Source organism: Trichosurus vulpecula, chromosome 2, assembly GCF_011100635.1.
Source record: "Trichosurus vulpecula isolate mTriVul1 chromosome 2, mTriVul1.pri, whole genome shotgun sequence".
NCBI classification, from domain to species: domain Eukaryota; kingdom Metazoa; phylum Chordata; class Mammalia; order Diprotodontia; family Phalangeridae; genus Trichosurus; species Trichosurus vulpecula.
The window spans coordinates 378090051-378116395 of NC_050574.1; the positions used below are offsets into that span (position 1 = coordinate 378090051).

General features: G+C 38.5%; 1 protein-coding gene across 1 annotated transcript in view; it reads left to right on the plus strand.

The window, feature by feature from the left end:
• PKNOX1 (PBX/knotted 1 homeobox 1) overlaps positions 1-26345 on the plus strand; it is a 195615-nt gene that overhangs the window by 114118 nt on the left and 55152 nt on the right. Inside the window, exons 5-8 of the mRNA XM_036744889.1 lie at positions 3521-3692; positions 9322-9492; positions 14438-14537; positions 16096-16193. Coding sequence (XP_036600784.1) covers positions 3521-3692; positions 9322-9492; positions 14438-14537; positions 16096-16193 — 541 coding nt within the window. The remainder of the gene's footprint in view (positions 1-3520; positions 3693-9321; positions 9493-14437; positions 14538-16095; positions 16194-26345) is intronic.

Genomic DNA, 26345 nt, shown 5'->3' on the forward strand with positions numbered 1-26345 from the left:
TAACAACTGGTTCTCCATGGAACTGAGTTGAGGTGCCGCCACCACTGACATGGTGGGTGTAGGCCCCACCCCTGCTGACAACCGGTTTGCTGAATCAACCTAAAATTAGAATGGTTCTACCGAACTGGTGTGAACTGGCTGAATCCCACACTGCCTATCCTAAAGAGGAAAGAGATGGATTCAGAAAAACCTGTAAGAAATGATAAAAATAATGATAAAAACAAGAAGGCAACATCCTGGACATACCCAGATGACCTATATGGAAGCAATCTACATCCCCTATAATGACTGGCACGGGCTGGGAAAGTTTTCGTCTTTAAAACTGGCCAGACTGACTGGGAGAAATTATTCCACAATATATTCTAAGTGGAGATGTGATCTTAACATTAAAGATCTTACTATAAAAAAATTAGAAGAGAAACATCATATGCCTCTTACAGCCATGTGTAGGACATATATTCTTAACCAAACAAGAGATAGAGGCAATTATAAAAGGCAAAATAGATAACTGAGTCCTTGAGAATGAAAAGTTTTTGCACAGACAAAATTAACACTTCTGAAATAAGGGACTTGGTGAAATGGGAAAAAAAATCTTTATCAAATTTCTCTGTTAAGAGTTTGGTATCTAAGATATATAAACAGTATATACATATATGTGTATATATATTACTAATAGCCATCCTCCAATAGATAAATGATCAGAGGATGTGAACACTTACCAAAAGATCTGTAAAGTATTCACAACTACATGAAAGACTGCTCCAAATCACTAATAATACAAGAAATACAAATCAAAACATTCTTGAGGTTTTATCTTACACATTGCAAATTGACAAAAATTACCAAAAAGTCACCAGTTAGTATTGGAGGGCTTATAGAAGAAAAGGCCCATTAATAATTGTTGAAGGAGCTGGTACAACATTTTGGAAAGCAGTTTTAAAGTAAGCAAATAAAGTAATTAAAATAATCCCAAACCTTTGAGGCAGAGACTCCATTACTGGGCCTATACCCCATGGAAGCCATCAGTAAGAAGAAAGTCCCCCAAATATCTATAGTAACACTTTTTTGTGATAGATAAGAATTAGAAATAAAACAGATGCCTATCAGTTGGGAAATGGCTGAATACAAATTGTGGTACATGAATGTAATGGAATATTACTGTGATATAAGAAATGTATGATGCATATAGAGGATAGAAGGGTCTATATGAACTGATGCAGAATGAAGTAAGCGGAGCCAAGGAAAATAATATACACAAAAACTAAACAATAGAAGTGAGAAAAACAATGACACACCAAAAAAGCAAATGTAACAAAATTACAAAGATCAAGTTGAACTCCAATGAAGAAGTACGAAGGGGCACCCCCCAGCCAACCCATTTGTGGGTTGTTACACTTTGTGTAACACATAGGTGTTACACTTAGAATTTGTTTTCAGACTTTCGCAGTATATAATTTTTTTTCTGATTTTCTTTCCTCTCTAAAAAATGTTTGTCACATGGGATGGCTCTCTGGGAAGGACCAGGGAACAGACACTTGGGATAGATAACTCTGGTGATTAAAAAACAGAAAATATCAATAAAAACTTATTTTCTAAAAATTTATCAGACTGGGCTAGTTGCTTTCTGTTCTGTGCTCTCCTGCTGGGTCTGGAGGGTAAAGATCACAGTTCACCCTTGGGGGAGGGTGAGGTGAGAAGGAATGAAATGAACAGGTGAGAGAAAAGTGGCTCTCGAAGTCTAGAGAAGCCAGGGTGCTTGGACTTGAGTGCAAGGAGGGCTTTGGACTTGGAACTTGGGAACAGTTCGAGTAGGAACTGAGCTAAACTGTGAACCTAATCCCCTCCCTCTTCCCCAGAGCACGGGTAATGTAGGGAGAGGAGCATTATGCCTCCCACATGTGGTCATGCCTTTGAAGTAAATATTCCTTTGTAAAAACTGGGGTGAGAGGGATACCCCCTATACTTGGGGGAACACCATTGGTGGGGGCTAAAGACATTTGCAGAGAGCCTGCACCTCCCAAAACTCCTTAAAGATTACCAGAGGACCCTGGAGGAGGGGTAAAAAAAGTAATATGCCTGGTTTTCCAGGGAGTCGGGGGCTAGGGTGTTACCTGTAATACCATTTACATAGCACTTTAAGGTTTGCAAAGCATTTTACACACATATCTCAGTATATCCTCACAGTAACCCTGCAAAGTAGGTGCTATTATTATGCCCAATTTTGAGGTGAGGAAACTGAGGCAGATAGTGGTTAATTGGCTTGGCCAGGTCTCACAGCTAGTGTCTGAGGCAGGATTTGAACTCTGCTGCCTCTGATAGATCTATCACAAGAACAAGGCCCTGGGATGGTGCAGTGAGTGAAAAAAAATACCTCTACAAACCCATTTATTGTTTTTAAATGTTTTCAAAGGTTTGTTTGCAAAAAAAAAAAAAATAAAAGCAAGATCTTATCAGTGCTTTTGGAAGAGACGACTAGGCTCAAATCTGTAGACACATTTTAAGAAAAGAAGTATAAATACCAGATAAAGAAAAGCATGCAAACGCATGCATGCACACCACACAAGTGGAGCAGATGCCAAAGAGTCATTGCGTGTGATTGAAGCACATGTGTAAATTCTAAATCGAAAAGACCTGACACTATCATCTTAAGTGAAAAAGCAATAAAGCCTAACCCTTATTTTATCAAACCTCACAAGCCTATGGCCCGAAGATTGAGTGGGCCTCTAGAGATTTGGATTCATGTGTCAGGGATGGAAACTAAAAGAAAAACTCAAGCCTTGATCAGTGTTCCGGAGATCAAAGACTTTGGTGAACAGTAGAAATCAGGTCTGGTTTACCTAAACTGATGTAAAGGACAAAAAGTTATTTGAAGTTCTCAGTCTGAAAGATGTGGAAGAAGGAGATAAGAAATTTGAAACGTTGAAAAAAAGAATTCTTTTCTAAAAAAATTCTTTTACTTCTCTTAGCACTGTTTAACTGTTGGGTTTTTTTCTGATAAATATTTGCTCAAATTGCTTGGTTTCCCATACTAGTATATTTGTTCACTAAATGAGTCACCTATGCAAAGAACTTTCTGTATAAGGATCCTAATGTGAGATAAATTCATATTTGTTATCAGTGCTGTATTAAAAGAGCCAAAATAAAATATGTAATTCAGTTTTGCATTTGCCCGTGCACCTGGACTATTTGTGGCATTTAAATTTTTCAAGTTCTGACATGAAGAAATTATGTACGTTTACCTTGTCTGCCTTTTCTGTCAGGGGATATGCCTAAAATATGAATTTTTAGCGTGCCGTGAAAACCTTGAGATAAGTCTTAAGAAATTTTAAGTTAAAAAAGAATGTCCGCTGTTAAAATTTAAATGCCTCTTTCTATGGTTTTTACAAACACTTGTAACTTTCGTATTGTAATTCTATAAACCAGTTTAACTTTTCAAGGCTCGTTGCTTTCTGAGAACATTTCCAAAAATTGTTAAAGTTTAAGATGAAATGTGGCAAATTTATTCCTTTTTTTCCTTCAGGCATCCGCTCTTTCCATTATTAGCACTGTTGTTTGAAAAATGTGAACAGTCTACACAGGGCTCAGAGGGCACGACTTCTGCCAGCTTTGACGTAGATATCGAAAATTTTGTTAGGAAGCAAGAAAAGGAAGGAAAGCCCTTCTTTTGTGAAGATCCGGAAACTGATAATTTGGTAAGTAAAAAATCAATGTTTTTGGATGGTAACTTAAGCCGTATACATAGTGATTAACTTTTTAAATCCGCCTTATTAATGATATATCCATAGTCTTTGTGACGCTTACCTTTATGAGACATACCTATTCATCCCTCCTCAAGCTTCCCGCGGCACCACTGAGCTCCACATTCTCAGCTGAGACCTTTACCTTGTGTTTCACTGAAAAAAATGAGACCATTTTCCAAGAGCCCCCTCTTCTACTGTCTCCTCCTTCACCCCTATCTCACATGAAGAGGTGGCCCTTCTCCTTTCCAAGGCAAGCCCCTCTTCCTGAAGAATTGATCCCGCTCTATTCCATCTTCTTCACTAGATCGTCCCTTCTGTCATCCCAGTCACATAATATTCAAATTCTCCCTGTCTACAGGCTGCTTCTTTGCTACCTAGAAACAAATTCTTCTCTTCCTCATTCCTCCAGAACATCCTCCCTTGATCCATCTATCATGTTAGCTAACATCCTGTATCTCTCCTCCCTTTCATGGCTAAACTCCGTGAGAAAACTGTCTACAGTTAGTGCCTTTACTTCTTTTTCTCTCTCTTTCTAAATGTCTGCCTTTTTTTTCTACTCACAGAGATTGTTGTTTGTCCTTCGTTCTCAAAGAGGACCGTGACGTCAGGGAGGTGATGCCGTGACATGCAAGTGAATTAGATTTAAGCAAGGGAGGGCTGTGCAAAGTCACCAGCCTCCCTTTCTCATCTGGAGCCATCAGGGTCCAGTGACCAGACGCAGATCAGAACAACTCTTTTTGGCTCCCGTTGATTGGCTAACGACAGGTCCCATGCCAAGCCCTACTTGATCATTGTTTGGACCCTGATTGGCCCAGAATGAATGTACACAGCAGTTGTTTCTGTTTTGGCCAGAAACTCGGAAGGTCTTCCTCTTGCAGATCAATTTGTTTTTTTAACTAGGTAAAGAGGCCAATCTCTGCCTCATTTCTTCTTAAGCCTTAGTCACTGAATGGGCACTGCCTCAGTCATACTGAGACCTGTTAAAGGTCTTAGCTTGAAAAGGCCATGGTCTCCCACTGCATCCTGGGCCACCTCTAGTTGTCCTGATCTATATCTGGCCACTGGACCCAGATGGCTCCAGAGGAGAAAGTGAGGTTAGTGACTTTACACAGCCCTTCCTCGCTTAAATCCAATTCACTTCCATGGCATCGTGGCATCGCCTCCCTGATGTTATGGTTCTCTTTGAGAACAAAGGACAAACAACAACAACAAAGGTCTGCATTCTGGCTTACAGCCTTAACATTCAACTGCAACCGCTCTCTCCAAAGTTACCAGTAATCTCTTAAGAATTGACAAATCTGCTGCCCCTTTCTCAACTCTCATTCTTCCTGACCGCTCTGGACCCTTTGACACTGAAGAGCGCTCTCTTCTCCTTGATACTCCTACCTCTGCAGGTTTTTTGTGACATTTCTCTCTCTTGTCTAATCACTCCCTGGTCCCCTTAACTGAATCTATCTCCAGATCATGTCTGCTAACCTTGGGTGTCCCACACAGCTGTGTCAGGGGCCCTCTTTTTACTCTATACTGTTTAACTTGATGATCTCATCAGTTCCCATGGATTCCTTTATCATCTCTTCGTGGGTGATTCTCACATCAATTCATCCAGCCCTGTCCTCTCGCCTGACCTCCATTCTCACATCTCTAACTGCCAATAGGCATCTGGCACTGGATGTCACATAAGCGTCTTAAATTCAACATGTCCAATATTGAAATTCATTATCTTTCCCCCAAAACCCTCCCTTCTTCCTAATTTCATGTTACTCTTAAGGGTACCACCATCCTTCCAGTCACTCAGGCTCACAGCCTGTCTTCCTCATGCCCTCACTATATTTCACCCCCATATCCAGTCTGTTACCAAGGCCTGTCATTTCTACCTTTACACCAGCTCTTATATATACTTCATTCTCTCCTCTGACACTGCCACCACCCTGGTATAGACCTTCATTATGTCATGCTTGGAGTATTGTAATAGCTTTCTGGTTGGTCTCCCTGCCTCAAGTCTCTTCATTCCAGTCTATTTTCCATTCATCTGCAGAAGTAGTCTTCTAATACACAAGTCAAACCAAGTCTCTTCCCCTCCTCCTCCCCAGACCTTTCCACTACATGGTAAACTTCAGTGGTTCCCTGTAACCTCCAGGATCTAATATAAAAGTTGACTTTAAAAGCCCTTATAGCCTGGCCCCTTTCTAGCTTTCCAGTCTTCTTAGTACTTTATTCCCTCCACATAGTCTATAGTCCAGTCCCCTTGGCCTCCTTTGTCTTCCTTTCACAAGACCCTGTATCTCTGGACTCCATGCCTTTTCACTGGCTGTCCCTCACACCTAGAATGCTTTGCCTCTTTGTTTCCACCTCCTGACTTCCTTGACTTCTTTTGAGTCTTGTGTAAAGTGACTGCTTAGCCTTAATTGATTTCTTTGCAAATTTTCACCTGTTGCATTTTCTTTGGGAATCAAATAGACAAAGTTTAATCCATCTTCCACATGACAGCCCTTCGCATATTAGAAAACATCTGTCAAAGCCCCATCCCAGTTCTTGGATTTTCTCACAGAAAATATACCTTCTGATACACAGTGCATATCGTTGCCTCCCTTCTCACTGTTTCCCTGTTTCTTCTGCATGAGGTCTGAAGGACTCTCCAGTAATGGGTTTCATCCTGCCAAAGTCTCAGTGAGGTCAAATTTGCTTCCTTGTGTCACCATCTCTGGTTCTTCTTGCTTGTTGTCTAACCTTTAGGGGTTTGTGTTAGAGGCATTTTAAGGCCAGGGACTTTAGTAATTATTGGATTTCATCTTCTGAATGTCTCATCTTCTATCTATTGTAGTTGTGGTATCTACCTCTGAGGAATATACAGAGGCAGTCTTTTTGCTTTCACTTTTTAGTTTAAGGTTCTTTGGACTAGATTTGTAAGGCTTCAGAAAAATACATTATTATAAGCATTGTTAGGCATATTCCATCTCTAGCCAGGAATCTTATCATCCCTACATTTCAAACTGTGGTCCAGGAGTGTTCGTCACTTTCTTAGATGCTGGAGGTATTCAGTTCCCAAATCGGTTTTTCTTCTCCTTTGCCTTCAGGGGGCAGTAGTGAGGCAAGTACAATCTGTTTCCCTGTGTTTGTCTACAATTTGGTTATCTCTAGCTGTACTTTTTAGGTTTCTTTTGGCAGTGTCATTTTTTTCCAGGTAACATCAGAAGCATAGGTAATTGTCATACAATTGGATAAATCTTGCAATATTCTCTGTTACATCTTGGATACATTCCCCTGGTAGATGTTAGGAAGAGAGAGGAAATAAAAATCTCCCCATGAGAAACCTGTGAGTGACTGCTCCCCTTCTCTTGTGAGCTGTGAGTAGACACTTTCACTCCCCCTTATTGCCTCCAAAAAGCATCACTCCTTATTTCACTGAGCATTGCTACAGGTCTCCAAAACCACTGCCTTCTTATACTGGACAGAAGAGCGGTGGGTGCTGCTACTGCAGGGGCCCGGTTTTGCCCTCCCATTTGGGACCAGATGTTGAAGTCCGGAGTGTTAGTTGCATCTGGATGATCCATGATAGTTAGTGAGGTCAAGAACTGCCATGTAGATCAGGCAAATCCAAAGATTCTGGTGAATAATACCAGCTCTTGGTTTACCCTTCTTGTTAGTGGTCATCCTGGAGACAGTGCAAGAATTTCTTTCCACTGTTAGCCCCTACTGAGGGCCTCAAGAAGTCCTGACATCTTGAACTTCATCTTGCCATCACATTTGTTCCACTTCCATGTTTATGGATTCTGAAGTGTTTTCATTATACCAAAACCTTCTGTCTTTCCTTCTTTCCCTATACCTTACTAGCCCTAGCATTGTTCCTCATTCTCACCATAAGCACCAAACCCTCTATCCCTTAGTTCTTTCTGAAGCTACACTCTACTTTTTCCCCCACTTGAATCCTTGGTAAACCAGTTCGATTCTATTCTCTACCTTCAAGTCCCTTGCTCCCTTACTCTGTTGCCGGTCTCATCCTGCCAAACCCTAACTTTAGATTTACTACCTGTTGCCTTTGCATATACTGCTGAACAAAGCTAGGGAAATCATGAAACTGTGCTTACTGTATACACTACAAATTTATTTTACATAGTCTCAACTTGGTCTTTACTGCAGTTAGACTATCATTTTATACCTCCCTAATTAGCTTATTATTCCACTCACCACAGTGACTTTTCCAAACCTCATCCCTCTTCAAGCATGCCATGGCACAACCAACCCCAACCCTTTCAGTTGAAGACCTTTCCTCATACTTGGCTAAAAAAGTTGAGGCCTTTCACCAAGAGTTCCCTCTTCACATCACTCGTATGTCTTCTTTTATTTTTTTGAATAATACTTTATTTTTCCCCAATTATATAAAAACAGTTTTGACATGGATTTTAAAAAAATTTTGGGTTCCAAATTCTCTTCCTCCCTTCCTCTCCTCCCCCCTCCCTAGGACAGTAAGCAATTTGTTATGTTTATACATGTGCAATCATGCAGAACATTTCCATATTAGTTATGTTGTAAAAGAAAACACAGACCAAAAGTCTCACAAAAAAATTAAGTGAAAAATAGTGTGCTTGAATCTGCATTTAGACTCCATTAGTTCTTTTTCTGGAGGTGGACAGCATTTTTCATCATGAGTCATTGAGAATTGTCTTGGATCATTGTATTGATCAGAATAGCTAAGTCATTCACATTGCTGTTAGTATATCCAATGTTTTGGTTTTGCTCATTTCACTTTCCATCAGTTCATGTAAGTCTTTCCAGGTTTTTCTGAAAGCATCCTACTCATTATTTCTCATAGCATAATACTATTCCATCATTGTTTCTATCCAATAAAATATGTAAGTTGAAGGGTCAAATTATGTTTTCTAATAACATATTCCTTTGTTGTTGTTGTTCAATCTGTCTGACTCTCCATGACCCCGTTTGGGATTTTCTTGGCAACAATCCTGGAATGGTTTGCCATTTCCTGTTCCAGCTCATTTTACAGATGAGTAAACTGAGGCAAACAGGGTTAAGTGACTTGCCCAGGGTCACATGACCAGTAAGTATCTGAGGTCAGATTTGAATTCAGGAAGATGAGTTTTCCTGATTTCAGGACTGGTGCTCTGTCCGCCTGCACCATCTAGCTTCCCCTAGCCAAACAGTAGGGGCTTTGTAACATTTGTTAATTGACTGATACTTATAATGAGCTAGTACTTACTGTACTGGAAGTTTTATTATTCCTGCTCTACAGATGAGGAAACAAGGGTAGAGTCATTGTGACTTCCTCATAGTCAATCTTCTTGCAAGCCACAAGGCCAGCATTCAGACCCAGGTTTTCTGGCTTTGCGGTGAGTGCTCTTACTGAGATAGGAGTATAGTACAGGGAAAATAATGTGCTGCATTTCAGTCATCCTCCTTCTGCCCTTTATTACCAGTATTACCCTAGGCAAGTCCCTTAACCTCTCTAGGCTTCAATTTCCTGATTTGTATGCAAAATGAAGAGATTGAACTAGATGACCTCTAAGGTCCTTCCAACATTAAGATTGTGATCCTCTAACCTATAGTTCTGAATTTTTTTTGCTTGTAGATGGTAAAAGCAATACAGGTTCTACGTATACATTTACTCGAGCTTGAAAAGGTTAATGAACTCTGTAAAGATTTCTGCAGTCGCTATATTGCTTGTCTGAAAACTAAAATGAACAGTGAAACTCTGTTGAGTGGAGAACCAGGAAGTCCTTATTCCCCTGTGCAACCCCAGGTACAGTTAAAGCTAATTTTAATGGGATTTCAAATTAACTCGTACCACTTAGATGTGATATAGGAAGAATCTTTGTGGTTTATTTACTTGTGATATTGCTGTCTTTCTAAGTTCATAATGGAAGACTTCTTTTTGAAAGAAAAAAGTAGATTAATTCACTGATAATGCAGCATTGGTTACAAAGATGTGTCTCATAGCCTTAATAGCTTGTTTGAATATTCTTGACAACAAAGCATGTGAATGTTTATATGTCAGGAAAAAAGGGACAACTTTTAAAGTAGCAGTTGTCGGCCAGATGGTGATCTTTTAAAGTCAAACAGCTGAGATGGATTTGAAATGATAAGAATTATAGTGGTATTGATAGACTAAAGATCTCTAAAGTACATAGGAATCTATAGTGATGTTAAGGACAAAGAAACAACTTAGGCAAAAGGCTTCTTTAGCCTAGAAGCTAAAAGGTAGCCTGGAAGAAACAGGGCACTAGATGTCATTCAAGGTTTACATTTTACACTCAAAGCAAAAGACAAGAAATTCAACTGAGGCTTGGGATTTAGGACATGAAAAAAAAACACTCTAGTTTATGCCTTAGTGCTGATAGAAATTCATCTTCATGTCCCAATTTATAGCAATAATTGGTTATAATGATGACTTTAAATCATCTAGGAAAGGATTAGTTGTTGTTATTGTTGTTGTTGTGTGTGTGTGTATGTGTGTGTCTGTCTGTGTCTGTGTGTATATAATAATATGGAACTTTCCATTATTCAGGATACTTTATTCCTCAAGCATTCTAGATAAGGCTTTGCCATGATTTCTGATGAAAAGACTTTATATCTGCTGAAAACTCCAAGTTAACAAGTAGTAGATTTTATCAGAGAATACCACTTTACTTGCTGTTTTTCTTCCATAGCTGCTGTATCATTCGTATGTCATAGATACAAGTATATTATTATAGATACAAGTATATCATTATAGATACAAGTAAGTTTAGCAGTGTCATTCTGGTTGTGCAGACTAAGAGCTCTCCACAAACTCTCCACAAAGGCCACAGACTGCCTTTGTAATATCCTGAGACAGTGTCTTTCAAATAGGGAATCCTTGCCAGCCCTGGGGCTGGAAGGATAATTTTTGGACTTTTTGAGGCATTCTGAGCCATTGTAGAGGGCTTCTGGTTGACTGGATTCAATTCTAAGGATTCCTCTTGAGCAGTTCAGAATTTCTGGAGAGTCTCAGAAACTTTTCTGACATTACGTAGTCCCTCAATCTCTAGGCTAGAAATGGATTCTCTCTAATATATGAAATGGTTCTTCTGGGCTTTTTCTGGTCCAAATCTACACCTCAGATAGATGTCTGGGGACTTTCAATGAGCCTGCATAGCATGACATTAGTACTTAGGATCCTGGATCTCAAATGTCTTTATGTTAGGACCACTAGATATTAGTAAGGAAAAGGTCATTAAAATATTAACTGATAAGCTAACTCTTTTAAAAAATTTTTTATTCAGCCATTCCCCAATTGATGGGCATCCCTTTGATTTCCAATTCTTGGCTACCACAAAAAGAGCCGCTATAAATATTTTTGTGCATATTGGGTCCTTTTCCCACTTGTGTGATTTCTTTGGGATACAACCCTAGAAGTGGTATTGCTGGGTCAAAGGGTATGAACATTCCTGTGGCCCTTTGGGCGTAGTTCCAAATTACTCTCCAAAATGGCTGGATCATCTCACAACTCCACCAGCAATGTAACAGTGTTCCAATTTTCCCACATCCTTTCCAGCATTTATCATTTTCCTGTTTTGTTATTTTAGCCAATCTGACAGGAGAGATGTGGTATCTAAGAGTTGTTTTGATTTGCATTTCTCTAATCAGTAGTGATCCAGAGCATTTTGTCATATGCCTATAGATAGCTTTAATTTCTTCCTCTGAAAACTGCCTGTTCATATCCTTTGACCATTTCTCAATTGGGGAATGGCTTGTATTCCTATATATTTGGCTCAGTTCCCTGTATATTTTAGAAATGAGGCCTTTATCAGAGATACTAGTTGTAAAGATTTTCTCCCAATTTACTGCTTCCCTCCTGATTTTTGTTGCATTGGCTTTTTTTGTACAAAAACCTTTCAATTTAACATAATCAAAATAATCCATTTTGCATTTTGTAATGCTCTCTAACTCTTGTTGGGTCATGAATTCTTTTCTTTTCCATAAATCTGATAAGTAAACTATTCCTTGCTCTCCCAAATTACCTATAGTATCAGCCTTTACTCCTAAATCATGAACCCATTTTGACTTTATTTTGGTATATGGTGTAAGGTATTGGTCTATGCCCAGTTTCTGCCCTACCATTTTCATATACCAAGCTGTGGTATATGAAGGTAATGGAATACTATTGTACCATAAGAAATGGGGATGATACAGACTTCATAACAACCTGGAAAAACCTACACGACATAATGCTGAGTGAGCGGAGCAGAGCCAGGAGAACATTGTACACAACCACAGATATATGGATTCCGTGAGGACTAACCCTGACAAACTTCGCTCTTCTCAGCAACACAAGGTGCAAGGACAACTCCAAGGGACTCACGATGGAGAATGCTATCTACATCCAGAGAAAGAACTATGAAGTTTGAATGCAGATTGAGGCACACTTCATGCTCGCATTTTTTTCTTCTCTTTTGTTTTTGTTTTTGAGTTTGTTTTTTTTTTTTTTTTGGTTCTATTTCTTCTTTCTCATGATTCACTCCATTGGTCATAATTCTTCTCCACAACTTGACTAGTGTATAAATTAATTCAATGTGAAGTTATACGTGGTAGTTATATGAGATTCCATGCTGTCTTGGGGAGGGAGAGGAGAAAATCTGGAACTCAAAATTATGTAGAACCGTGTGTTGTAAACTAAAAATAAAAATTAAAAAAATTTAAAAATAAAAGAAAAAAAATAAAAAATAAAAATTTTTTATTAATTTACTTATTTTTAGTTTAGAACATTCAGTTCCACAAGCTTTTGAGTTTTAAATTTTCTCCCTCCCCAAGATGGCATGCATTCTGATATAGGGTCTACATATACATTCATATTAAACATATTATCATATTAGTCATGTTGTAAAGGAGAATTATAACTAATAGAATGAATCATGAGAAAGTAGAAACAAAACAAAACAAAAAGCAGAGAGAGCAAATAGTGTGCTTCGATCCTCATTCAGACTCCATAATTCTTTCTCTGGATGTGGATAGCATTTTCCATCATGAGCCTTTTGGAGTTATCTTAGAACCTTGCATTGCTAAGAAGAACCAAGTCTATGAAAGTTAGTCATCGTACAATGTGGCTGTTGCTGTTCAGTGTTCTCCTGGTTCTGCTGTTCTCACTCAGCATCAGTTCATATGTGTCTCCAGGTTTTTCTGAAGTGTGCCTGCTCTTCATTTCTTATAGCATGATAGTATTCCATTACATTCATGTACCACAACTTGTTCAGCCATTCCCCAGTTAATGGACATCCCCTCAATTTCACAAAAAGAGCTGCTGTAAATACTTTTGTACACGTGGGTCCTTTTCCCATTTGTATGATCTCTTTGGGATACAGCCCTAGAAGTGGCATTGCTGGGTCAAAGGGTAAGCTAATTCTTAATAGCTTAAGCTACATCTACTGTTTGAAAATTAGTTTTATCAGAAGAAAAGTTATTAAGCTCTTTTTATTATATGACTTTAGTCCACAAAAATCTCTACACTCTGGAAAATGGTAGCAATAGCCACTACTACTAAAATGATTTATTAAGAAGTATATGGCCCTAATATTTTTTAACATGATGACCCAGAGCCAGGCATTTAGCACACTGATGGTTATTATATATTTAAAACATAGTAAAGGAGATTAAAGTTAAGATTTACATTAAAATTAAGTTTCAGATTTAGTCAACTAAGTTTTCATTTTAATTTTTAAAATTCAATTCACCAGACAAATATCTAGGGCAACTTTTGTTATGACTTTTTTATGGTGCTACATATTTTTTGGTTTTTGTGTTTTTTCAGTGTGTGACTACTCCTATGATTTTGTTTCCCTGTCAAGAATATATATTCTTTGTACCTTATTAGTCCATAACTAGTATTAATCCAGTCTCTTTGAATAGGGTATATTCAAACATCTTATGATTGGCGTGTAAGACTAACCATGTTTCACCTTTTACGTGACCAAGATGATGTTTTGTTCTTGTGATGGTTTAGCCTTGATTTTTCTGTTTGGTATTTAAATCCCTTGTACTGACAGCATCTCAAGGATGTGAAGAGTGATGACACTGCAAATAACTTTTAAAACGAGCTAAAAGGAATGTTTTAGAGTGCTGACTTTTTAAATGTTTGCACCTTTAGAGGCCCATTCACTTATTGCATTTAGGGAGATTGCTCAGAACATTTTTAGGATTCTTTTGGATTGTTTTTCATTTTAGACTATCCTCAGTAGTAGAGTGGCAGCAAATCTTTTTATATTGAAGGTAGATTTGCTTTTCAGAAATACCCCAAGACTTTGGAGGGAGGGTGTTAAGTAGGGAGAATGGAGGCAAGGATGGGGCCCTAAAGTAATGTGAATGATGGCTACATCAGAAAAGGAATTTATATATTTTTGCGTATATACATATGTATAGCAATCCTCATTGCTTTTTAAAACCTAAGTGAAGGTAGTTCAGTCTATTTTCAGATTAACAATTATCTTTCAATTGTTGCAAAAATAAGTGCTTTTTAAAACTAATGTAGTATTGGCTACTATATTTCATGATCAGTAAATTTTGAATCTGTGTTTGTGCAGTGATGTTTATGTTATTTGCTTTATTAGTGTTTATTAGTGCTTGCTTTAATAAATACCTCTTTGCATTGTTAATGATATGAATGTGCTGTCTTTTCAATCATTCAACCTTATTTTTCTTGAATAATAATTCCATTTTTACCTCATAACTTTTAGCAAATTCAAAGTGCCATCACAGGCACGCTCAGTCCCCAAGGGATAGTGGTGCCAGCGTCAGCATTGCAACAAGGAAATGTAACTATGGCAACAGTGGCAGGTATGACACTGAGAAAAAATGAATCAGTTTTCTTTCATTTGATTGGGTGTTTTTAATATTATATAACTAAGAAATAACATGAATTTTTTTTCATTAGTAGCCCTTCATTTGCTGGTTCCACATGCAGCATAACTGAAATGAGTGCTTGACTCTTGTACTTGTTGTCTATCAAGCATACTTTATGCAAAATGATTTTTTCAAGTAATCAAAGCCTGAAAATCCTTAAAGTTTTGGTAATTCTCAAAAATATTATATAGCAGAAACTATCCACCATTTTCAAATAATTTAGTTGCTAGAGGAACAGTATAACAAGCTCATTTCAGAGTCAAGAAGACTCGAGTTCAATCTTCCCTCTTATTTTCTGGCTTTGTGACTTTGGGAAAGTCAGTCTTTCAGAGCCACCAAACAGTTGAGTTGCAGTTCTACATTGACAGATGGAGTTCCCTTATTAGTAGTTCCTTATACCAGTGAAATAGCGAGTCTAGTTTAAAAATAAAGATCTATCTGTATTATTGTATTGATATCATCTGGAATTCAAATATGAAATGAGTTGCTGCCACTTCGTAGAAAATACAGTTAAATTAAAATGCATGATTCTAACATTAAGAATACAACGAATGTTTTAATAGCACAGCCAGAATAGATTCAGAAAGGCCAACTTTTCTATTCTATTTCAAATATTTGAAGTATTGATTACATTTGAAGTGTTGATTACTCCTTCATCCAGGATTATAGTGATTGTACTTTTCTACTTTTATATTCAGTAGGTTGTTTAAAAAATAAATAAATAAAAATAAAATATTCAGTAGGTTGACTGATAGCCATAGGCCTTTTTTGAGACTTGCTTTATTGCAGCAGCACTTATTCCTAGAGATAATAAAGGCAGAATATGTAGAAAAAGAAGTTAAATAAAAGAAAGACTTTGGGAGACTAATCATGATCATATAGGAAAACAATTTATCGAGAGTCCCTCTAGTCATTGGCAAGATAGGCAGGCATCTTCGTTTCCTCAGCCAGTTGGAGACAGTAAAAAGAGCCCTGTTTTCAGAGTTAGATTTCATTCCCGTCTTAGCTCTGCTTCTTACTGGCTGTGTAGTCTTAGGCAACTCACTTCAGCTTCTAAAATGTACAGGAAAGTAGAATTTCCCAGGGAGGACTCATGTTGTGCAGGGTTTTATTTATAAAGTCACATGAGAAACAAGACTTGACTCCAAACTTCTCAGTTTTCAGTTTGTGATAGTTGAATATTTGAAATATTTTGTATTTTAAAGGAATTATGAAACAGGTGGGAAAAAGGTGTTTCGTGGATTTTCTGTGGGAAAAGTCAAATGATCAGGGTTTAACCTTCTACCTATAGTAGATACTCAATAAATAATTTTGTTAAATTATTTGATTTTAATTTAATTTTAATTTTTACATGATCCATTACTTAGCAATTTGCTGATATATTAATATTGATCAATATAAAAATGCTGCTTTGTGTTGCAAATAGGTATTTAGACAGTAGCAAAGCAAATCTTATAAAGGTACAAACTTAATATTTTTTTTCCTTTTTAAGGTGGCACAGTATATCAGCCTGTTACAGTAGTCACTCCACAAGGCCAAGTTGTGACACAGGCATTGTCACCTGGAACCATTAGGATACAAAATTCACAGGTAGGTTTCTCATGGAAGGATTTGGAGGTTGGTTTGATTTTTGACAGGTGTGAGTGGAATGTCCAAGGATTTAAGCAGTGCTACAGTGATTAGTATTAAATTAGATTGAATTTCATGTAAGTAGTCTCTGTGATAAATGTTAATTGGAAAATATTGCTGATGAAATTTCAGTTCATGCAGTCTGGCACTTTGAAGAGCAGCCATGACAGTCCAGAGCACATGCTTTTAAAGCAGTTGCTCATATAAATAAGAGACTTGAACAGACTCTATATAAATAAATGTCTTTATTTTTGATGATTACTTTCTCTTAACTTAAGGGAAGTATTGATGGTGGAAAGCTGCTTTACAATGAAGTGATATTATTGAATAGTTTTTAGTTTTGATAAAGACTAAATCAGAAACAAAGTTTGTAGTTTTCTGTTTCTTGTATTAGGAACACTTATTTTTTGTGTATGTAAGAGGCAAAATGACATAATGTATGGAGATCTAGCCTTGGGGTCAAGAAGGCCTTGGTTCAAATCCTGCCTCAGACACAGACTGGCTAGAAAATCATTTAATGTCTCAGTGCCCCAGGCAACTCTCAAAGACTATTAAGTTGCAGAGAAGGTATCAGGCCACATGTCAGAAGAATTCCTCTGGTGGAGTTCCCAGCACTGATGAAATTACAGGTCCAATCTCCCCCCATAATGTCTCATGTAAGACAAATGTATGTAAACACATAGAGTAATTTCTCTTATTCTAAAACCTTTTATTTTAAATTCCAGAGTTTATGAATGTTTGTGTTTTACCATATATAAAATTCTCAGATTGGTTAAGAATCTAGTTTTAGGATAATGGAAAAGAACCCATAAGAGAAAAATGACAAATGAAGTAGGAATTATATTCTAAGAGTAGTTTTAAAAATAACGAATGAGGACTCATTTGCTACATTTTTTTAAAAGGATGATTATAGCTGTCATTTGCAGGAGTTCATAAGGCAAAGCATATTCTTATTGTATTGAGTGAAAACTTAAAATCAGCTGTCTCATGTAGTAACTATATTATAGTAGCTGATTGTCACATTTAGCTGATATTATTGGAAAAGGTGTCCCACAAAGGTACATTTTTCAGCTGCCCAAAACTTACTTGTAAAATTTTAACAATCATGCATTTCTCTGTCTTCTTAAATAGCGTACATTTAACTTTTTTTTGGCTCCCTCACAGCTAAGCTGCCTAAGTCTCTGTAGTCAGGATCTATCATGCACTTTTCTCCACTCTCAAGTCCTTCTTGGCTTTCAAGGGAAAGGAAAAGGTGTAGTTGAGGGAAATATCCTGGGAGTAAATTGTCTGCATTTGGTGCTTTTTGTGTTTGCTCCACAGCTCCCGGTAAAGCAGGGCTAGAGATGAAATCATTGCCTTGTGGTTATGCTGGGATTAGGGTGAGCAATAATATACCATCATCACTTTTCCTTTTGTCCCTACGGCTATAATTAAGGAGGTGAAGGGCTCGAGAGACACTCCCTTTAAATCAGCTGGTGATGATGGAGAATTAAAACTACTACTGCAAAAAAAGCCAGTCCATTTGGCAAATGGCCAGTAACTTAAGTTGGTCTTTTAAAAAGTCCATTCCTGTGTTCAATAAAGCCTTTTGCCTAAGGATGATTAGGCAAATGAGACGGCCAGGTTACTTTGTGTGATTCAGCCCAATCTTGCATAGCTCTATAGATGAAATATGTATGTGGTTCCCTGAGAAGGTATCAGTAGGAAGGGCAAAATAAAAACTGTCACCTGATATAAAACACTTGCCAGTCCTAGACCATATGAATCCTCCAGTGGGTGTGACTATCCCGGTGGCAGAGCAAGGGCCAAGAAAGCTGCCAGCCAGGTTATATTGAGGGTACTTCATCACAGGATAAAGGAATGATACGATCCTTGAGCCCTGCCTCCATGGATAAAACAGAGACTCACCAAATGAGAGAAGGCAGTGGTGAGAGTGAGGTTTTTCAGAGCATAATTCTATTCCCCTGTAGCAATATGGCAGGGGCAGGGGTAGGTTTTAATGCCGACATTGACCCACCCAACTACCTAAGCTGTAGGCTTCATCAACGGAGTTCTTACTCCCATAGGGGAGGCCTCCTACATAGTCTAGCCATTTATGAGGCCTATAGTAAGAGCCCAATAATCCTTGTAATTGACAACTTGCTCCCTCCCCATTTTCAAATAGGGTAGCCTCATAGGCTATTTAGGTGAGCTAGAATCTTCCCACTAGGAGAACTATTTCTTAGGAACTCAGCTAGAAACTAGGTTGTGTAACAGAGGTGGGATCAGGAGTGTAATAAAGAACCGGAGGAGCCAGTCTCACTGGGAAGGTCTGAAGTGTCCAGATCTTCATAAGGAGGCATCCACAAGTGGCTAGAGCTGATAGTGATAAAGAAAAGGACTTGATAAAGACATCATTCTCAGGAATAAGTTCTCAATTAGCAACTATTTTGTGGAGGGTGCTGATGCTCATGGGCTTGGTTTTGTCATATTCTTTTTTTTAAATAATAATTTTTTAAAATTTTTAGTTTATAACACTCAGTTCCACAAGTTTTGGGGTTCCAAATTTTCTCTCCCTCCCTCTCCCCTCCTTCCTCCCCCCAAGATGGCATTGTAATCCAGTGTAGGTTCTACGCATACCTTTACACTGAACTTATTTACGTAATAGTCCACTTGTAAAGAAGAATTATAACCAATGGAATGAATCATGAGAAAGGAGAAACAAACCCAGAAAAAGAAGGGGAAAAAAAAAGAGAGAGCAAAAAGTTTACCTCGATCTGCATTCAGACTCCATAATTTTTTCTCTGCATGTGCGTAGCTTTTTCCATCATGAGTCTTTTGGAGCTGTCTTTGAACCTTGCATTGATGAGAGGAGTCAAGTCTATCAAAGTTAGTCCTTACAGATACAGATACCATATGAGGGGCCCCAGCCTTGCTCACTTTACTCCTAGCTTGGCAGACTCCTACCATGTTCCTGCTCAGGTACAACCCCATACCCCCAAACCCCCACATCACACACACACTTTCCAGTTCCCCTTTATGTTTTGATGTTTTTCCTTCCTTCATTAAAATGTAAGCTCCTCGAGGCCAGACAGTGTCTTATCTGTTTGAATTTGTATTCCCAGCACTTAGTACAGTGCCTGGCAATAGTAGCACTGTAATAGTGTATAATGATCTCCTGGTTCTGCTCCCCTCACTCAGCATCAGATCATATATGTCTTTCCAGGTTATTATGAAGTCCATCTGCTCCTTATTTCTTACAGCACAGTAGTATTCCATTACATTAATATACCACAGTTTGTTTAGCCATTCCCCAATTGATGGACATCCCCTTGATTTCCAACGCTTGCTACCACAAAAAAACCTTCTATAAATATTTTTGCACATATGTGTCCCTTTCCCACTTGGGTGATCTCTTTGGGATATAGCCCTAGAAGTGTTATTCCTGGGTCAACGGGTATGCCTATTTTTATAGCCCTTTGGGCATAGTTCTAAATTGCTGTCCAGAATGGCTAGATCAGTTCACAGCTCCACCAGCAATGTAACAATGTTCCAATTTTCTCATGTCCTCTCCAGCATTTATCATATTCCTGTTTTATCGTGTTGGCCAATCTGATAGGGGAGATGTGGTACCTAAGAGTTGTTTTGATTTGCATTTCTCTAAATCAATAGTGATGTAGAGCATTTTTCCATATGACTATAGATGTCTTTGATTTCTTCCTGTGAAAAATGCCTGTTCATATCCTTTTACCATTTCTGAACTGGTGAATGACTTGTATTCCTATAAATTTGGCTCAGTTCCCTGTATATTTTAGATATGAGACCTTTTATTAGAGACATTGGTTATTAAGATTTTCTCCCAATTTTCTGCTTCCCTCCTGATCATTTGTTGCATTGGCTTTATTTATACAAAAACTTTTCAATTTAACATAATTAAAATTATCCATTTTGCATTTTGTAACACTCTCTATCTCTTGTTGGGTCATGAATTCTTTCCTTTCCCATAAATCTGACAGGTAAACTGTTCCTTGCTTTCCCAAATTGCTTATAGTATCAGCCTTTATTTCTAAATCATGAACCCATTTTGACTTTATTCTGGTATACAGTGTAAGATACTGGTTTATGCCCAGTTTCTGACACCCTATTTTCCAATTTTCCTAGCAGTTTTTGTGAAATAGTGAATTCTTAACCCAGAAGCTGGACTCTTTGGGTTTGGTTTTATCACATTCTTGAACATATCATTTGTATTTGACAGTGGAGACTTCCTGGGTTCTGCCAATCCTATTAGAGCCAGTGTCTTACATAACCTTCTATAGTATGAGAATATCTAGGCAGAACAAAATAAAATATCCATAGATTAGACATTTCCTGGTTACCAATGTCACGTAGCATATTGGATACCCAACAGCATTAAAGAGGTACCTCTCAAAGGTAGGCAACCTCAGGAAAGAGTGACTCTAGAAACCCAGGAGCTATCAGTTTGAGCTCCTACAAGGATCTACCACAGGCTCCATTTTGATTGTAAATTGAGGCACCAGCTTTCAGGATTTTGAGGCCTTTTTGATCATGGGGACCCAGGGGAAGGGCATGCTGAACAGTTTCCTTAATATCCTCTAGGGCAGAGGACTGTTTAGGACCCCAAATGAAGTTGGAAAATTTTCTGATGATCTTATAAATGAGGGGAAGGGCAAGGAATGAAGGAATGGAGAACATGGGTCTACTAAAACCTAAAAAGTCTTAGGTGTTAGTTCTCCTTTTTGTGTGACATGGTAGCCAAGGCCTGGAATGTACCCTAAACAGAAGTGAATGTGGGCTAGGTGTGCCCCTGCATGGCGTTCCCCAAATTTTACCAACCTGGAGGGCTCCTCTGTCTTCTGAGGCTTGCTCGATTTTCCATCCACAAGAGCAAAGATGAGGAACGACTTCACAAATGGCAGTGGGAGTAGTTGCAGAGGAATATTCACCTAGCACATCATCATTATAATGATGGAGAGGAACCAGAGTAAAAGGGGCTTGCTCTCTAAATTATAGTGGACAGTGTGGGAGAGAATTTAGGAACTCCTGGGTGAGTACTGTAAAAGTCTATTTAGTCCCCGCCAAGGTAAAAGCGGATTGTTCTTGACTGCTCTAGGTGATAGAGACAGAGGAAAAAGTGTTTGCCAAGTTAATGACATTATACCAGTCACCTAGGGACTGGCTGACAGTCTCAGTAACTGCCACTATGCCAGCAACTTTTAGAAGGACTGCACACTGTTTACCTCCTAATAAGGCCACCCACTCTTGTCTGCTTTCCACATTAGCCATTAGGATTGTTGTAGGGGGATGAGAAACCTGCTGTTACATGGTCTGCTATGTCCTAGTCAGCATTGTCCCTGGGGATTGCAGTATAGCTTAGTGTTAATGATGCAAAGGATAGGGGGGTTTCCATAAGCTTTCCCTTCTGTATTGGCTTGGCTAACCGAACTGGAACCACGGTACCATGAACCCAGCAAATCCATCCCCACAGTGCATTTGAGCTGATTGACAGCTATGATAGGGGTGTATACCCCTGATCCCACCTCTATCCCAGCAGTGGTCTTTGTCCCTAATGTGGTAGTTTCTGCAAAATCTCCCGCTTCCATGGAGGTTACATGTTTCACCCAAGTGTAGTTCCTAGGGATTTAGTCACCTGAATTCCTTTAAAGTAGCTACGTAACGGATATTAGACTCCTTCAGGGGTCTAATAAGTATGATTTAGAGATATCTAATATCTATTTGACCCTCAAAATCTGAATACCATTTTCTGCTCAGTAAACTGCCATCTGAGCATAGAGCCTCTGAGCCTTCATTTATCTAATAGTAAGAACCAAGCATGTTTGGGAACCTTGACTGCCTCACTCCTAACAATCTGAATCTCAAAAAGACTGGATACTGGGGCACTGAGGGAATCATGGAAGGCGCCAGGGCCAAGCCCCCTCCTACCTCCAGTCTCTTCTCCTGGTATTTCCTAACGTGGGTTCTGTCCTAGTAGCCATCAGTCTCTTTCCTGAACATACGTTTTAATAATCAAGTACTTAATTCCTCCTGTCGCTTGGATGTGGACTGCCTGGGAGAGCAACATTGAATGGTTTTGCTTGAACTGACAGAGACCCACCCTATGTTTGGCATTTAGGAGTATATTTGTGCAATCCTGAATTGACTGCTTCTAGGCAGGAGAAGCGCTGCCTAAGAACTTAGCTCTAGTAGCCACTAAGGCCTTCAGTTTGTAAGGAGATGGGAGCTTCTTCAGACAATCAGTAGGGTATAATTAATTGAGAACCCCTAACTTTTTAAAACAGAACACCTTCCTAATTCTGTTTTCAGAATTAGGTAAGCAGAGAAGTCACTTTAGAAAGCCAGCCTTGCCTGATTCTTGCAGAAACCTGATAAAGCAGATATGAAATTTTTCTATCTTTTTTTTTAATGCTATCTTAAATGGTATGTGGCATCAAAATGGCCTGGCTATAGAAAATCCTCATTTATTGCTTCCAATTTACAAAATCTGGCTTTTGTGAACAAATGTTCAAGGGCAGCCCGTGTTGCCTATAAGTGAATCAGATAAACATGTAAGGCCTCCTCCAGCTGGCAATATTCGATCTTCAGGCAACTACTTTCCTAAGGGTTCTCTAGTCTTTTTCATTTCAGGGCTCACTTTGGTGTAGTGATTCATTATACCCACCAGGTGCCAATCTGAGGCAGGTTGGGGACTAGGGCTAAGACTGGGTTTTTAACATTGCTTTGCTGAGAATATGAGTGTTACCACTGCTTTTTTTAGTTATCTGAAGCATAATTATTTCAACTGTAGCTTCTCGTTTTAATTCTGTGAATATTTGTTTTAAACGTAAACAAAATGTTGTTGGATTCTGTTTTCTCATATATTATACCTTGCACTTTATTTCCCAACATGTACTCTTCTATCCAGTACCCTTGGCCCCTTGTTATTTCATGAACAACATACTCTTATTTCTTGGCCCTGGGCATTTTCTCTGATTGTCTCCCATGCCTGGGATGCTTTCCCTCTTCATCTTTGCCTGCTTACTTTCCTGGCTTTCTTTAAGTCCCAACTCAAATAGCATCTTCTACAGGAAGCCTTTTTCAACCCCTCTGAATTCTACCACCTTTGCTCATTTTAATTATTTCCTATTTATCTTGTATGTAGCTTGTTTGTACATATTTGTTTGCTTGTTGTCTCCCTCATTAGACTGTAAGCTCCTTGAGGACAGGGACTGTCTTTTGCTGCTTTTGGTGTCCTTATTGCTTAGCACAGTGCCTGGCACACAGTAGGTACTTAATAAATGTTTACTGACTGACAATTTTGTTATCTTCCATTCTGTAGGTAAATTCGTTACATTCATATTCATGGTTATAATGGTTAATTATATATTTCCTTTTAACATATCTTCTTATATACTTCCCTCTTTCCTCCCCCCTTCTTTACATAGAAGAATGTGATAAAAGTGAAGCAATGTGTTCAACACTTGAGATCTGTAATTGAAGCTGTCTGCTTCCACTCCACTGGCCCTTCTCCTCTTTCCCTGCCATGACTCCGTTACTAGTTCTCACACTTTTTTCCCCCTTTTGATCCTCCCTTTATTATCTGCCCTTTAAAGTTGATGTTTGTTTCACTTGTGACTATTCCTTCCCCTCCTCTTTCTTGTTGCTTCTAACTCTTATCCTGACTAGAGTTCCTTAGTACTTAAATTCTTTCTTTATAGCATTGATTGATTGATTGACTGCTATTGCAGATTGCAGTATTTTATTTTTTACCTGGAAGCTCTGTTTTTTGTCCATGACATTCATGAAAGTTTTCATTTAGATTTCTTTCAAGAGGTAACCAGTTGATTCTTTATTTTTTAACTTTGGCCTCTGGTCCTAATAAATAAAGACAGTAATAATAACGATGATTTATATGGTGCTTTGTGCCAGGCACTGTGCTAAGTACTTTATAAATAGCTTGTTTTACCTGGGCAATTTTTACTTATGATTTCTCGAAATATAATATGCTTATGGGCATGGTTTTAAAGAAATGTGATAATTCTTAAATTTTCTCTCCTTGATCTATTTTGCAGGTAATTTCTTTTTAATAGTAGACATCTTACATATTTTTCTATTTTTTTAGTTGCTTGATTTTTTTTTCTATTTCTTGCCTAGAGGAATTATTGAGTTCTGTGTGGTCCATTCTGATTTTTGTAGAGTCTGTTATGTGGACATGGTTTTCTTTCTTGTATTTTAAACTGCTTATTCCTCCTTCTGATTCTTTTCTCTAGAGCTCTTATTTCATCTATAATTCCATTTTTTTTTCTTCCAGGTACTTCTTCCATCCTTGTTACAAAGTCATTTTTTCACTTGAGCCTCTGTTTGCAGTTGTGAAGTTACTCTCTATTTCTGGGTTTGTCTCTTGGGTGTTTTCTGATCCATAATGTTATTTCATATAGTGTTCACTATCTCTGATTATCCATATCTTTAGCCTCATTTCCTGCGTTGGAACTTTGTACCAAGGCCAGGCTCTGACTCTTCCTACACTCTTGAATGATCCTGACTTTTCTTTCCTAGATTCTTGCTCCTGGCTTCCACTTTTCTCGGTGAGTCTGCATTCAGTGTTGCTAGGCTTCAGTGTGGCTGGTCAGAGCTCTGGTGTTAGCTATCCTCGGTTAAGCTACTTCCATTATCATTCTTCTCTGGGCCTTCTTCCTTCCCCTGTCAGTCAAGAAGGATTATAATAAATGCTTAATAACACCTTAAGTCACTGCCTTGAATTTCTGGCCTCTTACCTATGCTATGGCTAGCTCATCTGGTAGGTTCCCTATTCCCTTGTCCACAATTTCTGACTGCCCTTTTAGGCACTGGATTAAGGAGCTTACTGATACTGTTCTTCAAATGTCTTCACCATTGTTCATCTTGGTGCTCTTTTTTAGATTAAAGCTGGAATAAAAGTGTAAAAGTGGGAGAACTATGCTTATCTATCTACTCTAAACATGACCACCTTTAGCTGGAAGCACAGAATTTCATTCTTGAGAGCTTTCTATTTTGTGGGAGCCCAAGTGTCCTGTAGAATTTTAGGTCATGAAATTCTGCCTTTTCTTTTTCTGGACATCTTTTACTCTGCTTCCCTAAAATATGTCGGACTACTCCCAGCTTTCAACATATTACAGAAATACTTTGCTGTATCATAAAGTTTAAGAAGGATCAGTTACTTCATTTCTGTCATAGCAACTAAGTTCGTTCTCAGATCCAGAATAGAAGCTTCTATCTTCCACTTTTTGAAGGACAAAATTATAATTAAAGTAAGTTAAGTAATTATTAGCTGCTTTGCTGTGGGCAGAAAGAGATGTTCATATAACTGAAGCCTCAATTTCCTCATCATTATGTCCTGCCAGATCTATAGTCTGTTTCACAAATTCTCCTCATCCATTTTTTCTTTCTCTTCAGGCGGTTTGCATTGTACTCTGGCAGTATTGCCTCTAATACTTCCTCTGTTGATTTTCATCCAGATTTTTTCTACCATTTCTATTTTCCTTCTGCTTCAGGATTTTTTTTAGATGAGCATATCTTTTTTACCATATAAAGCTGTTCTACCCTTCTGCTTTCCTCTTCTAAAACTATAGTCCAGCCTTACCAAATCAACCAAAGCCACTTTCTCCAAAGTTAACCAATGCTCAGTTGTCAAACGTGATGTCTCTTTTCATCCCCATATTCCTTGACCTCACTATAGTCTTTAACACTGTTGCTCGCCTTCTTCTCTCTAATGCTCTCTTCTCTCTAGGTTTTTGGGAAAGCATTCTCCCCTGGTGGTCCTTCTACCTCTCTGACTGCTCCTTTTCTGTATTCCTTTGCTAGCTCTTCAGACCCTTCTGTATAAAGAACAGTCCTTCCTTCACCTTCAGGCCTTCCATCTCTTCCTTTGTGGCATCCTCCCTTCAACAAGGAACATTCTCAAACATAGTCATTTCCTTTGCATCCCAGTAATTCCAAACTCATGTAGATCATCAGTATCCAAATCCCATTCCTCAGCCTTATCACCTGATTTCCTCATTCTCATCCCTTCAGTCCTACCACCTCAAAGTTTCACCCTAACTCCTCCCAGCCCTCCCACTGCACCCTCTGGGAGCGCCTGTT